The sequence below is a fragment of the Xyrauchen texanus genome, chromosome 15 (genome assembly GCF_025860055.1).
Source record: "Xyrauchen texanus isolate HMW12.3.18 chromosome 15, RBS_HiC_50CHRs, whole genome shotgun sequence".
NCBI classification, from domain to species: Eukaryota; Metazoa; Chordata; class Actinopteri; order Cypriniformes; family Catostomidae; genus Xyrauchen; species Xyrauchen texanus.
In genome coordinates this window covers 10,021,681-10,037,785 of record NC_068290.1, presented here as the reverse complement: position 1 = coordinate 10,037,785, position 16,105 = coordinate 10,021,681, and the positions used below count along the sequence as shown (strand labels likewise).

At 44.1% G+C, this 16,105-nt stretch overlaps 1 protein-coding gene and 2 non-coding genes across 5 annotated transcripts; all 3 read left to right on the top strand.

Moving 5' to 3' along the window:
* The first annotated feature begins 10,782 nt into the window (after nucleotides 1-10,782).
* trnae-cuc (transfer RNA glutamic acid (anticodon CUC)) lies at nucleotides 10,783-10,854 on the top strand. The gene has a single exon. It is a non-coding gene; the product is annotated as a tRNA-Glu (tRNA).
* A 692-nt stretch (nucleotides 10,855-11,546) lies between these two features.
* trnas-aga (transfer RNA serine (anticodon AGA)) lies at nucleotides 11,547-11,628 on the top strand. Its single transcript has one exon. It is a non-coding gene; the product is annotated as a tRNA-Ser (tRNA).
* On the top strand, nucleotides 11,559-14,906 carry cfap418 (cilia and flagella associated protein 418). Of its 3 annotated transcripts, XM_052144401.1 has the most exons (8): nucleotides 11,559-11,627; nucleotides 11,732-11,959; nucleotides 12,306-12,402; nucleotides 12,556-12,611; nucleotides 12,755-12,820; nucleotides 13,028-13,123; nucleotides 14,416-14,547; nucleotides 14,629-14,906. In XM_052144401.1, exons 2-8 carry the CDS (start codon nucleotides 11,820-11,822, stop codon nucleotides 14,663-14,665), a joined length of 624 nt encoding a protein of 207 aa, XP_052000361.1. In that variant the 5' UTR covers nucleotides 11,559-11,627; nucleotides 11,732-11,819; the 3' UTR covers nucleotides 14,666-14,906. The 3 variants fall into 3 exon arrangements, with proteins under 3 accessions (XP_052000361.1, XP_052000360.1, XP_052000362.1); XM_052144400.1 differs by having other exon boundaries at nucleotides 11,574-11,959; XM_052144402.1 differs by having other exon boundaries at nucleotides 11,576-11,959; nucleotides 14,416-14,906.
* The last annotated feature ends 1,199 nt before the right edge of the window (nucleotides 14,907-16,105 follow it).

Genomic DNA, 16,105 nt, shown 5'->3' with positions numbered 1-16,105 from the left:
CTCATTCAGGGCGGATGCCCCGAATGCGACTCCCTGGGCCTCGCCGGATGGCGCTCGCTTTGCCGCTTTAGCGCAAAGCGAGCCTGCTTCCACCGTGCCGCCACCTCTGTTCGAGCAGCGCAAGAAAAGCGCCGCTCACAGAGGCTGCCGGAGCACGTAGACTTTGGTGACGTCACGCCGGCCCAGTCCCCACGTCGCGTCACCGCTACCAGAGATCTCCCGCCGCTAGTCCATTTCACGCAGCGGACCTGTACCCCTCCAGCAGAGCGGTGGGTCTCGTCTCGTTTGGCACGTCAGGGGACGGCGATGAAAAGGATGACAGCTTTTCTATCAACGCTGCATCCGACGACTGGCCGGGCTCGTTCGACCCAGCGCCATCGACATCAGCGGACACGCAGCGGGCACCAGCATGGACTCTGAGATCGTCCAGTATCCTGTCCAAGGCCGTGGAAGATCTCGGGCTCGACTGGTCTTCTCCAGAAGAACCCACCCGCAGCCGGCTGGACGAGTGGTTCCTGCAGGGGCGCCGGCAGGCCCCCCGACAGAGACCCTCTCCTTTCTTCCCCGAAGTCCACGACGAACTCACGAAGTCATGGAAAGCCCCGCACTCTGCTCGCCTAAAGCCTTCTTTTTCTTCCTCGCTCTCCTCAGTGGACGGCGCGAGAGAAAGAGGCTATGAGGCAACTCTGCCCCTCGAGGAGGCCGTGGCCAACCATCTGTGCCCACCCTCCACCGCTGGATGGAAGGCCAAAGCTTCTCATCCCTCGAAGCCCTGCAGATCCATGTCAGCTCTCGCCGGTCGCGCATACGCTGCCACCGGCCAAGCTGCATCAGCGCTTCACTCAATGGCGGTCTTACAAGTCTATCAGGCCAAACTTCTCCGCACCATGGATGAGTCTGGACCTGAACCTGAGGCTTTCAAGGACCTGCGCAGCGCCACGGACGTAGCCCTGCGAGCCACAAAGGCCACCGCCCAATCCATCGGCCGGGCCATGGCTAACTTGACTGTCCTTGAGCGCCATCTGTGGTTGACGTTAACGGAGATGAAGGACGCGGATAAGGCGCCATTCCTTGACGCGCCTATCACTCCGAGCGGCCTGTTCGGACCAGCGGTGAAAGAATTCGCTGAGCGCTTCACTGAGGCCCGGAAGGATTCGCAGGCTATGCATCACTTCCTGCCCAAGCGCTCCAGCTCGTCTCAGAAACCGCCTCAGCAGCAGCAGCGAGCCAGGGCGGCGCCTCCCGTCTCCTAGCCAAGGAGCAGACCTGAAAAGGACGCTCGACGCCGCTCGCGTTCCGCTGGCCGAAGAAAGCCGCATGAGCAACGAGGTCCTCGGCCCAAGATCACACTGAACCCGGAGCCTCGTAAGTCTTCCTAGCAATAGCAAGAAAAAGAGAGCGTACGCGTCTCGCAAAAGCCGGACTACTCTCTCTCAAACATGTAAAACATTACCCAGTCCCCTTACAGGCGGCTGGAAATGTCTATACAGCAGTCAATGGGCCAGTCAAAGAACTCGCTCACCTGCTCACCTGCAATCAAATGCCGTTTTTACGCCACACACAGAAATCATGAAAAGAGTCATTTCTGCCTGTGTCACTAAGGGTTCACATGTCCACACTAAAGTGCGCATTCCCACATATCAATACTGTCCAAACAGTGCCAAATACCTCCCCAGTTCAGGCTGGATGTCCCAAAAATGTAGATCGGGTGCCTATTGTCATGTATGCACCACTACACACAAGCACTGTTCCCACAGTTATATACACTTCCCCAGTAAAAGCGGGAAATACTATAAATGTAGCGCGCGTGCCTGCTGTACTGCACGCACCCCTACACATAAACACTGTAGCCAAGACATCCCCGCCGCGAGTGGAAGACTTTATGGAAGCGGTGCGCGTGCCTACTACAGTATGTGCACCCCCACCCATAAGTGCTGCCCATACAGTTCCAAACAGCTCTCTATCTCATGCCGCAAGCATCACAGATGCAATGCGCGAGCCAAGAAACTCCCCGCTAAATGTGGGAAGCTTTATGAATGTGGCGCGCGTGCCTATTACGATGTATGCACCCCCACCACAAAACACTGTTCATACAGTTTCAAGCATCTCTCCGACTCATGCCGCGAGCATCTCGGAGATAGCGCGCGTGCCTGTACTCTCACACGCACCCCTGCACTCGGCACTCAACACGGCGGCTCAGCGCGCACCTGCGCCTCTGAGAGTTGTAGACTCTGTGTTAGCACAAGGCAATTTGCCGGTGGGGCCCATACGTCACTGCGACACACCCCCAGCCAGAATTCAGCCCATATCTGTGTGAGCATAAGCCTGGGAAAAAATCCCCGACATGCCGAAATGGGTTTTGAACATAATAAAACACGGTTACTCGCTTCAATTCGCTCGCAGACCGCCCCGCTTTTCAACGGTGGTCGAGACGAAAGTGAGGAAAGATGTGTCACATGTTCTACGCACCGAGGTGCTCAAACTGATAGAGAGGTCGCTTATAGAAACTGTTCCTCCCTCTATGAGCTGAGGCGGGTTTTTACAGCCGCTATTTTCTCGTCCCAAAAAGGACGGTGGCCTCCGCCCCATCCTAGATCTCAGACATCTGAACAAAGCTTTAATGATTCGCTCGTTCAGAATGTTAACAACCAAACATATCCTCGCGCAAGTTCAGCCCGGGATTGGTTTCTATCAGTGGATTTGAAAGACGCTTACTTTCACATTCGATAGCGCCTCATCACAGGCCTTTTCTGAGATTCGCCTGAGGGACAGTCATACCAGTACACAGTACTACCATTCGGCCTATCATTGGCCCCCGTACATTCACGCGAAATGTATGGACACGGCACTTTCCCCTGAGACAGCGGGAGTGCGAATACTGAATTACCTCGGCGATTGGCTAATCATAGCACAATCAGAGGATCAGTTAACGACGCACAGATCTTGGATTATCAGCCATCTAGAATGCCTGGGTCTGAGAATCAATTTTGCAAAGAGCGTGCTATCCCCAGCCAGAATATCTCTTTTCTGGGAATAGTGCTAGACTCAGTGCAGATGACAGCGTGCCTCTCATCAGAGCGTGCGCTCTCTATTCGACGCCTTGCAACATCATTCAGAACGAGCGCGCGCCCCGTCAAACGATTTCAAAGAATGCTCAGTCTCATGGCCTCGGCATCAGCTGTACTCCAGCTAGGATTGTTGCACATGCGTCCTCTCCAGCCTGGCTCAAGAGCCGTGTCCCCACTCACGCGTGGCGCTCGGGCCACTTTTTGATCAGAGCGAATCACGGCTGTATAAAAGCCCTGACGCCCTGGAAAACCATCAACTGGTATCAAACTGGCGTGAGTTTGGGCGTGAATGCGCAGAGAAAAATTATCACGACAGATGCCTCCAAAATAGGATGGGGGGGCCCTTTACAAGGGCAGGCCTGTCTCCGGCTTTTGGTCAAACCCGGAAAAGCGCCTACACATAAACTGTCTGGAAATGAAAGCGGTCGCCTTGGCTCTCAGAGCCCTGCTTCCGTACCTGAAAAACGAACACGTCCTGGTCCGAACGGACAACATGACAGTAGTTTCGTATATAACTCGCCAGGGTGGACTCAGGTCGAGCTCCCTGCACTCTATGGCCAGGGAGCTCATCCTATGGTCACAGCACCACCTGCGCTCGCTAAGAGCAGCGCATGTGCCAGGCGCGCCCTGAACCAGGGGGCGGACATGCTGTCCAGAGACAAGGTTCTCCCAGGGGAATGGTCTCTCCACCCCCTGACGGTGCAGTGGTTATGGCAAACCCTTGGCAAGGTGGAGGTCGACCTCTTCGCCTCCAGGGAAAATGCGCACTGCCCCCTTTTCTTTTCAAAAAGCAAGGACGTGCTCGCCCAGGTCTGGCCGAGCCGCCCCTTGTATGCTTTTCCCACGATCGCGATGCTACCTCAGGTCATCAGTCGGATCAGGGAAGTGAAATGTGCAGTGCTCCTGGTAGCCCCACTCTGGAAAAACCAGACGTGGTTTCCAGAACTGATGCAGATGATGCAATCTGCCCCATGGCCGATTCCGTTGAGGCTAGACCTCCTCAGGCAGGCCAACGGGATGATTTTTCAACCCCGCCCGATCTGTGGGCCCTCCATGCATGGCCCCTCAACGGGTTCCGAGAACCTCCCAGTGGAGTTTTGAGAACCATCACTGAGGCGGCGCCCTCTACTAGGCTTATATGCCCAAAAGTGGAAAGTATTCAGCAACTGGTGTGATACCAAGAGCTTGAACCCCAAATCGCATGCGAGATACCAAGTGTACTCGCCTTTTTGCAAGAGCTGCTGGAGGCGGGCGCACACCCTCCACGCTCAAAGTCTATGTGGCTGCCATAGCTGCGTCACACAATCCTGACAAAGGACATTCATTAGGGAAAAGCGATCTAATCATTCGTTTCCTAAGAGGCTTAGGAGGATGAACCCTCCTCGCCCCCCCTCGGTGCCGATCTGGGACCACGGTCCTGGACGCACTCAAGGGTGCCCGTTCGAACCTCTCCGAACCGTGCACCTTAAACAGCTCTCGCTCAAAACCACGCTCTTGCTGGCACTCGCTTCAGTCAAGAGAGTGGGCGTACCTGCACGCTGTCATCAAGCGCTGCTTGCCTGGAATTTGGACCTAACGACTGCAGAGTTGTCCTTAGGCCAAAGCACGGGTATATTCCTAAAGTGCTCTCTACACCCTTCAGAGTACAGGTGATATCCCTGGCAGCTTATCGTCCCCAGGCAGACTAAAGCGACGCTAATTTACTCTGCCCGGTCATGGCGCTCAGAGTATATTTGGAACGTTCTGCCCTGTTCAGACAGACGGAACAACTATTCGTATGCTTTGGCGGCCGCACTAAAGGTCTTGCAGTTTCAAAGCAAAGAATATCGCACTGGATAGTGGATGCTATAGCGCTGGCTTATGAAGCCAAGGGCCTTCAATGCCCCTTAGGCGTCAGAGCTCACTCTACGAGGAGCATGGCCTCCTCGTGGGCGTGGTCGAGTGGGATACCCATTGAAGATATTTGTGCGGAGGCAGGCTGGGCCTCGCCTTCGACATTTATCAGGTTTAATAACCTACAGGTCCCCTCATTACATTCCAACATTCTATCAGCCTGACTATAGAATGGAATAGAGTATGTATATGCTGGGCATTGTCTCCTCCCTTATAAGGTCCATCTCTGACTGACTTAGAGGATTTTTATGCGTACCAGTACATAGAAAACTCAGTACATAAGATGTGTGCTTGTGTTTGTACAATGAGCTCCACCTTGGGGCAAAGGCTCTGTGTTATCCCATTATATAGCTCGCCGTTGGCCGGCTCGTGGAATAATCACTTTGCTTTAAGGCTCAGGCATCTGCCTCTGGCTTTATAGAGCTGAAGTCAGCACGCACGGCGCTTTGCAGGGTGTTCCCATAGCGTAAGCTACTTACGCAATAGGAGAGACCTCTCGATAGGGAGCGACTCGGTTACTAACGTAACCTCGGTTCCCTGAGAGGAGGGAACGAGTATTGGCGTAAGCTGCCGTGCTTGTGCTTGGTCAGTTCGCTTCAGTCGATTGAACCTAAAGGAACTCGTATGACGGGTGCCCATTATATAGCCTGGCTATGCTAATTTCGGCGGGCTCTGAGCCGCGACGCGGTAGCGCCCCCATTGGTCGCACGTTCAGAGTCGCCCCATCATTGGTTCGAGCAGTTGCCGCAGCACAGCCAATGACCGAGCTGCCTCGCTCATTACGGTCTGCTGTGCAGCTGCAATGCGTTTTACATAAAGACTTCAATATTTCTCGAGAAACGGAGTTTTCCCATAGCGTAAGCTACTTACGCAATACTCGTTCCCTCCTCTCAGGGAACCGAGGTTACGTTAGTAACCGAGTCGTTTTTTTTACTGGTCAATTTTGAGATTTTTGGATATTTGTCTTCAATAACGTCTTCTTTCAGACTTGTGGTGAAAAAAAGTCTGAAATACACATTTAGGTCTTTATTTTACTACACTTCGTCAGTTTGCGTCTGTAGATTTCTCTTAAAATTATACAAAAGTTTGCGTTCTTAATCAAGGTGTAATATGATAAGCTTCATCCATGATAATGCCAAGTTATTACAACTTAGCCTGCATACATTTAGCCTAAACACAACACATTGTAGGCTATTTGAAAATGTTTAGTAGCATACAGACTACAAAATAAATATGTACATACGTTGTGAAAGTAAAATCTAGTGTTTTCTTTATTACATTGTATTGCATTTTGTAGAAATATAGTGTAAGCCATGCATTGCTTGGAAATATTGAGACCTAGTAAATCAGTATAACATAGACATCTGTAGACATGAAGTGGCAGCTTCAGCCATTTGCAGCTATGAAAAGTTTTCCATTTAGGTTTTGTCTGAGCCGGCTAGCCAGCCAATAACTTCATCAGCCAGCCATTATTCTCAAAACAAATGGCTTCGGGCTCTAGTTCTTGAGGGTGCCAAGTACCCTCAAACGACCATAGCAAACTGTTACACACGGGTTGATTTATCATGAATGTTTTTTATTAGATCTTTTATTTATCTGGATTTGGGACCAATCACGCATCCATCCAAGCTTTTAATGTGCTCAGGTTTGCCAAATAATGTATGCAACACCCCAATCAGAGATTTATACTTGCACAAATAGGAAATATTTCATCATACTTAATTTATGTAGTATATCAACCATGCATGACTACCGCGCTCTCTCTCCTCCTCTGAAAAAAAACTGAAAGTGCTCAATAGTATGCTCAAAGAACAGTGTGATGCAATCACTCCATGTCCATACATTATACTGTGTGCTGTTTAGTCTGCAAACCTTTTCAGTGATGATCTTTAATAAAATCCCAATAGATCTCATCATTTGCATGTGGAGGGGACAGGCGAGTAAATCCAGTGTGTTCAAATGCACTCTGGATCACATCATATGTATAAATGTTTTCCATCTGAAAGGACTAAATATTCAATGAAACAAATGACAATAAAATGCAAAGTAATCTGTTTAGTAATCAAACTGCTTTTTGAATGTAACTGTATTCTAATTACCAATTATTTAAATTGTACAAAATACTTTACTTACATTTTGTAATTTAAATGCGTAATCCTGTTACATTTATTCTGTTACCCCCCAACCCTGGATATAATAGGTGTGGGTGAGAAACAGATCAATCAACATTTAAGTCCTTTTTTACAATAAATCTCTACTTTCTTCTTTTGTGATTTGCATTATTTGTGCACATCGCCATCTACTGGGCATTGGGGAGAATTTACAGTACAAACGTTTAAATTAGATTTAAATATTGGTCTGTTTCTCATTCAAAGTGATTTAATCGCTTCACAAGAAATACATTAAACAACTAGAGTTTTTTGGATCACTTTTTTGCTGCATTTATGTGATTTTTTTTAACTTAAAGATCTGGCCATCATTTACTTACATTCAAAGGAACTACAGGGCTGAGATATTCTTCTAAAAATCTTCATTTGTGTTTAACAGAAGAAAGATAAACACATAAATGCAAGAGTAAATTCCGAAAGCCTGTTCCCTCACAACCTCCAAGATAAACAAGCCACATGTCCTGTACGTCTGTGTATTATAAGTTAAATTTGCTATAACTTATTGTCTAGTGTACAATTTGTGAACAGCCTCCCTGGTGGTCTAGTGATTAGGATTCGGCGCTCTCACCACCGCGGCCCGGGTTCGATTCACGGTCAGGGAACGACTATTTTACTCCAGAAAACACTTCAGTAGCCAGAACACCACAAACATGTTACGTTCTTCCTTTCAAAACACTTGAAGGAGCGCAAATTTGAACTAAGGGATCTCAAGATGTGTTCTAAGTATTAAACTATATTTAACTTGACATGGTGACCTAAAAATGTTATGTTTATGACGCAACGCACCCCAGATGCTACACAAGCATGTCTGACGTTTGTTGAAATTGACGGGTCCGTAAACAAGCCCTCATAATAAATCTCAAACTGATTGACAAATTCACTTGTGAAATGGATTGCTGTGAACTGTATGCCAATGATTGACTTATGATCAATAATTTGGTAGTAAACAATACATTGTATTCTAAAACCGCTTTTTGTTTTGTCTTATCAATTATTAAGTCTTCTACCACAAGAATGTTATGCATTTTAATGATCTGAATATCTCTTATATATATATATATTTATATATATCATTTTTTTTAATATTTAAAGATAACTATGTATAATTATTTCAACATTATATTTGTAATTATTGTTATATGCAAATATTTGTAAATGCGATTAATCGTGATTAATTATTCGGGACACCATGTCATTAATTCGATTAAAAATGGTTATCGATTGACAGGCCTAATATATATATATATATATATACTGTATCCTGATGCTGCGACACCGTCTGCCTGATGGTAGCAATGAGAGCAGCCCATGACTCGGGTGGCTGGAGTCTCTGATGATCCTCCAAGCTTTTTTCACACACCGCCGTGGTTGAGGGCGGGGCTGTTGCCATACCAGGCGGTACGTCTGGATATACATAGTATGACAACATATGACAACGTAGTCTTTTTCAGATATTTCTTGACATCCAGCATGTTTGCTGTTGTTGCAAACAGCCAGTACCCATTTGAAATGAGAGTATTAAAGGACTGACACATACAGGTCCTTCTCAAAAAATTAGCATATTGTGATAAAGTTCATTATTTTCCATAATGTAATGATAAAAATTAAACTTTCATATATTTTAGATTAATTGCACACCAACTGAAATATTTCAGGTCTTTTATTGTTTTAATACTGATGATTTTGGCATACAGCTCATGAAAACCCAAAATTCCTCAAAAAATTAGCATATCATGAAAAGGGTCTCTAAACGAGCTATTAACCTAATCATCTGAATCAACTAATTAACTCTAAACACCTGCAAAAGATTCCTGAGGCTTTTAAAAATTCCCAGCCTGTTTCATTACTCAAAACCGCAATCATGGGTAAGACTGCTGACCTGACTGCTGTCCAGAAGGCCATCATTGACACCCTCAAGCAAGAGGGTAAGACACAGAAAGAAATTTCTGAACAAATAGGCTGTTCCCAGAGTGCTGTATGAAGGCACCTCAGTGGGAAGTCTGTGGGAAGGAAAAAGTGTGGCAAAAAACGCTGCACAAGGAGAAGAGGTGACCGGACCCTGAGGAAGATTGTGGAGAAGGACCGATTCCAGACCTTGGGGACCTTGCGGAAGCAGTGGACTGAGTCTGGAGTAGAAACATCCAGAGCCACTGTGCACAGGCACCAGAAACAGCGGCAGAAGCGCCTGACCTGGGCTACAGAGAAGCAGCACTGGACTGTTGCTCAGTGGTCCAAAGTACTTTTTTCGGATGAAAGCAAATTTTGCATGTCATTCGGAAATCAAGGTGCCAGAGTCTGGAGGAAGAAGGAAATGCCAAAATGCCTGAAGTCCAGTGTCAAGTACCCACAGTCAGTGATGGTCTGGGGTGCCATGTCAGCTGCTGGTGTTGGTCCACTGTGTTTTATCAAGGGCAGGGTTAATGCAGCTAGCTATCAGGAGATTTTGGAGCACTTCATGCTTCCATCTGCTGAAAAGCTTTATGGAGATGAAGATTTCATTTTTCAGCACGACCTGGCACCTGCTCACAGTGCCAAAACCACTGGTAAATGGTTTACTGACCATGGTATTACTGTGCTCAGTTGGCCTGCCAACTCTCCTGACCTGAACCCCATAGAGAATCTGTGGGATATTGTGAAGAGAAAGTTGAGACGCAAGACCCAACACTCTGGATGAGCTTAAGGCCGATATCGAAGCATCCTGGGCCTCCATAACACCTCAGCAGTGCCGCAGGCTGATTGCCTCCATGCCACGCCGCATTGAAGCAGTCATTTCTGCAAAAGGATTCCCGACCAAGTATTGAGTGCATAACTGAACATAATTATTTGAAGGTTGACTTTTTTTGTATTAAAAACACTTCTTTTATTGGTCGGATGAAATATGCTAATTTTTTGAGATAGGAATTTTGGGTTTTCATGAGCTGTATGCCAAAATCATCAGTATTAAAACAATAAAAGACCTGAAATATTTCAGTTGGTGTGCAATGAATCTAAAATATATGAAAGTTTAATTTTTATCATTACATTATAAATAATGATACTTTATCACAATATGCTACTTTTTTGAGAAGGACCTGTATATTTTGCAGAATAGCGTGTAACAAAGGTCTGCAGTCAGTAATAAAGTGCAAATTCTATTTACATTATTTTTTCTTTCTTTCTCCCTGTTCTTGTAGAATACCTGGCAAGTTTGTCCCAATCGAGACTCTTGTGAACGAGTATGTGGTAAGAGAAACGGTGAACAAAAAAGAGGGTCTGTGTGTTCCCAGAGTGTTCCTGCAGAGTACATTCATAAAGCCTGTTCCCTCACAACCTCCAAGATAAACAAGCCACATTTCCTATACGTGTGTGTATTATAAGTTATTTTGCTATAACTTATTGTCTTTATGCAGTAAATGTTGTCACTCTCTCAGAATAAAATAAAACATGTTCGTTTTCAGTTGTTTTATTAAAAGTTGTGTAAAATGTAGAAAGAGTTTTTTTATTGCAGGGTTTTTTTTAGCTGTGTCAAGGAACCAGCATTTCTCAAAGGTGGAAGATACATAATCTATCTTGTGGGATGGATTTAACTTGAAGATTTACAGTATGCATATCATTATGTCATTCACATATAGCATAAAGTTGAACAATTCAAGTGTCAACGTGCTTGAGCACCGTCCCTGGTGGTCTAGTGGTTAGGATTCGGCGCTCTCACCGCCGCGGCCCGGGTTCGATTCCCGGTCAGGGAATGAGTATTTTACTCTTTCATGAGACCCTGTATTATTTCAATTATTACAGGGGGTTATGTTCGATGCAATCCGTTGCGTACTAGTATCAGAAAAGTATGCTGACTAGCAGTGGTTGGCAGATGCTAAAAATAGCCATGCCATTAGCTTAATTACATTTCTGAGTAGCGAGGTGGTAGCTTCGATAGTTTGTAAATCAAGTAGCATTTCAGGAGCGAACATATACTTTTGAGCTACTGAACTGCATACTGTATACTTCTATACTGTATTGCAGTGGGGGCGGGGGCCTCGGCAAACTTCCAAGGGGCCCTCGAGATGTCTTAAATTATTTAAAATAACTTATTTTGAAATATGATAACTTCGTTTAAATGCTGAAATTAGTTTAAATCATGATGTAGTCCTATACAAAAAATTGTCTTGGAAAACGTTGAGAGCCACTGCTGTATTGCACTACTGTACTATGATATACCATGGCTTTGATAAACATCATACTGTAAATAAGTATTTCGATGCTTTTTCTGGGACATTATGCTCCGTGCATCTGGTTGGGGGGGAGGGACGAAACAACTCAGATGTAGCAAGCTGCGTTTGGCGTGTAGCCGGTAGTGTAACATACTACTTTCACTGAAACGTATTTATGTAGTTGTACAATATATACTAATACTACATCACAGTTGATATAATAATTAATAAGAGTTGTCGTGGCCGAGTGGTTAAGGCGATGGACTAGAAATCCATTGGGGTCTCCCCGCGCAGGTTCGAATCCTGCCGACAACGTTAGTGTTTTTGCTTTGTCTAAAACATGTTTGCTTATGCATCACAATCGCGTTGAGACAACAATTAATATAATCTTATTTAATGTCTTGTCAAATGTTACTAGATTGACTAGTTAGAGGAAGCCCTGGGCCAGAAGGAAATGGTACTCGAGTTTCTATGGGAATGGACGTGGCGTTCTCGTCTGGATAATTATGGCGGATGATTTGGACGATTTACTTGATGAAGTCGAATCAAAGTTTTGTTGCAGCAGTTCGTCATCAAAACAACCATCTAGTGATTTAAAAAGAACGAAACGAAACTGCGTGAAGGAGGAGGAAAAGAAAGAGTCGAGGTAGCATACTAGCGAAATTAGCGCCTTGAGCTAATACAGCTAGCCTATATAACGCTTATGCTAATAACTTTAAACAAATATATTTGCATACACAACCATAGACACGCATTACTGATACATTTTAGCCGTACAGATTATTCTGAAGTTTACAGTCTGACTGAAACGATAAACAATTTGTTTATGAGTTTACCATTAGGCTAACGCAACAGTGTCACATGGCAGCTTCTGGTCATTTTAGCCAGTGTATCCTTAATATATCCTGTTTTTTGTATTGCATTCTAAACAAAATAAGGTTTACCAAGCAAAATCTTTCAGTCTTTTCGATTTATTTTTCCACGGTTTACAGAAAACAGGGGTGCAAAGGAAGTGAATACAAAAATGATGATATTGATGCTGTACTACAGGAAATATTGGATGATGATTATCAGCCCATAAGTACAAATGTAAGCAAAATAATGCTAATAATGCAAAACATGTCATACAGTGTTTATTAAACAATTTTCAAATGATATCGTTATATTGTTAATATTGTTAGTTGTTGTTGTTTACAGTGCACATATTCTAATTATCTGTTAAATATCTTATGATTTGGATAGGGACCTATTGCAGCAAAGAATTCCACAAGTGACTCATGTTCTCAGACAATATCCAAGTAAGTATAATTCGAATTTTAAGTGTTATTTGGATTATAACTGTTAAAAAGACAGGATAAAAGTAGTCTTTAAATTATGGAACTTTACCAGATTCAAGATATGAGATGAGCTGTCACTGATTACCTGTTACCTTTTGACTCAGGTGTTTCCCCGTGTTCCTTGGTGGAAGTTCTGTACCACATGGAATTGGAACCAGCATTTCTCAAAGGTGGAAGATACATAATCTATCTTGTGGGATGGATTTAACTTGAAGATTTACAGCATGCATATCATTATATCATTCACATATAGCATAAAGTTGAACAATTTCAGAGTATCGCTTTTTTTGAGAGTGCTCTTGTAAACCCCTTCTGAGCAAGGATCACCTTTAGTGATTCCATTTTAAGTCATTAACCGAGCTCTCTTGTTTTTGTAGGGCCTGCAACCAGTTGAGGTGCACATCTTGCGACTTTGGTGTAGCCATATTTGATGATCTTGAGTGGGACTCATCCTGCGACTATTTATTTCTCAGGTGTGCCCATGACAGTCAAAGCAGGAGGTTACTTCTTTAAATCAGAAGAGGGCAGCATTGATCCATGTTACCAAAGAATCACAGATCCCCCATGCTTGCAGACGTGGCATATTGTTTGTTCATTATCAGTAAATTATATTGTTAGAATGTGTCACACATCCTTTGGTCCTTGATTTGCACAGTATAAGAATGTCTGTTAACAATGCCTTTGCTGTGGCCACCATGTTGCACTCATTTAGATAAGCTTTATAAAATGTTTAGACGTGCCCAAGTGACCGATGAAGAGCTACTTTTGAAGACAAGCATTCAACACTGCGGTGCGCCACAATATTTGTGTAAACATGTTTTCAGTTGGACTGCGTCATTTCCGTATTATCTTCAGTGTAGAGTCTTGCAGGCGCTCTGTCAGCTTTAGCATCAAATAGACAATGAATCATTCACAGCACCATGTCTTTTATGTAGTTATCTTCTGTATTTATGCCACGGTGCATTTTGCTGCATGCTCAGTTGATGGAGCTTTACTTGTCAAAGAGCTGTCGAAGCCTGCAACTTTAATTAGTATAGCGTGTGATTGGAGGTTTACAGTGAAGGTTTATATATTTAATTGAACTGGTTTATAACAGTTAAACAGGAAATATAGCTGCTCTTAATAAACAGTTTGTTCATAAACAGCTGCTGCATATTACATGTGTTTTTTCAATTGCTAATATTACATGCTCTAATTTAGCGTCAAAGAAAGAAATCTTCAAATGTCTTCAAAAAAATCTTAAAGGAATAGTTCACCCAAACATTATCTCATCATTTACTTACCCTCATGCCATCCCAGATGTGTATGACTTTCTTCTGCTGAACACAAACTGACATTTTTAGAAGAATATCTCAGCCCTACATTTCTAAGTTAATGGGGTCCAAAACATTGAAGCTCCAAAAAGCACATCTTCTGAAGTGATCTAATTGGTTTGGGTGAGAACAGACAAAAATCTGAACTATCCCTTTAATATGTGACACTCTATATACAACATGCAGTATGTTTGCACTTGTTGAAAACAGCCAATACCCATTTGAAATGAGAGTATTACAGGACTGACACACATATATTTTGTTCTGCAGAATAGCGTTTAATGTACAAAGGATGAGGTCTGCAGTCATTAATAAAGTGTCAGGGATAAACCAAAGCAGTGGGCCAACATGTCGTAGAACATTGTGGCACAAGGTTTAATTGGACATCAGTGAACTACATGTATAAGTGTATTCAAATCCTCACAGAGATTCTCTCTTTTTTCTCTCTTTAGGAATAACATGCCAGACTATTACAAATTAAAAGCGAAACTGAGAAGGAAAAATGGTGGGCGGGCGTATGCCTGCCAGTGTAGTTGGCACTCTGCCCTGTCGCTCTCGGACCTGAGAGACCAACACCAGCTAAAGTGGGTTTGTGGCAAACACAAAGCATGAAAATGGAACATGCAGCAGTTCTTCCTCTGACAATTTTATCTTTTGTCATCCAGCAAGAAATGCTTTGTTCCCTCTTCCTCACAAAACTGAATGCTGGCCAGTTTCTGCAAAACTGCAGTCTGTGAGGTCGGATGACATCTTTTTTTTTTCTGTCTGCTTCTTTGAGTGTATTATTGTTTTAGTTTTGTTTTTCTGTGTACTGTGCATGTAAAATTATTTAGTTTGACATAATTTGGCATGTAGATGACATGATTTCCTGCTCAGGGTGTATGTGCAATTTGTTCTCCAATAAAATACTGTCTAGAATGAGAATGTTCCCTCCTCTGATGTCACCTACAACTGACTAGCAAGACCTACTGTGAGCATTGAGGTGTTTAATCAATGGTATACAGGTATATCTTTGTTGAAGCCATCAGCCTGCATTGTTTAAATTACATATATATATATATATATATAAAATGTATTATAAGTGCGGAAATTTGACACTATACACTGATCAGCCACGACATTAAAACCACCTGCCTAATATTGTGTAGGTCCCTCCTTGCTACCGAAACAGCTCTGACCCATCAAGGGATGGACTCCTCAAGGTGTCCTGTGGTATCTGGCACAGTGTGGCAAGGCACATTATCCTGCTGAAAGAGGCCACTGCCATCAGGGAATACTGTTGCCATGAAGGGGTGTACATCATCTGCATCAATCTTTAGGTAGGTGGTATGTGTAAAGGAACATCCACATTAATGCCTGGACCCAAGGTTTCCCAGCAGAACATTGCCCAAAACATCACACTGCCTCCGCTTGCCCATTTTTCCTGCTTCCGACACATGAAATTCAAGAACTGACGGTTCACTTCTTGCATGATATTTCCCACCCTTTGACAGGTGCCATTGTAACGAGATAATCGGTGTTATACACTTCACCTGTCAGTGATTTTAATGTTGTGGCTGATCAGTGTATATACTTCTTTTCTTGTCAAAATTTATTTATTTCCATCTTAGGAAACAAAACAATAAGTAGCAAAATATAAATGTATTTATCTATTTTTGTGGATTTTCACCCCAATTTTGCATGTCCAATTTCCGATGCACTTCCAATGTAAGGACGCACGGTGGTGTAGTGACTTGCCTCAATCCGCGTGGTGGAGGAATCTTAGTTGCCTCCACATTAGAGACAATCCACGCATCTTATCACGTGGCTTGTTGAGCACGTTACCACAGAGACCTATCGCCTGTGGAGGCTCACACTATTCTCCGCGGCATCCACACACAACTCACCACGTGCCCCACCGAGAGCAAGAACCACATTACAGTGACCACGAGGAGATCAACCCAATGTGACTCTACCCACCCCTACAAACAGGCCAATTGGTTGCCTGATTGGAGTCCCTCAGCATGCCCTGGATTCAAAATTGTGACTCCAGGTGTGGTAGTCAGCGTCTTCACTTGCTGAGCTACCAACCAAGCTACCAGGCCCCCATAATATAATGCTTTATTAAAATTTTTCAAACAAAGCCTTCCACAATATAAAGAA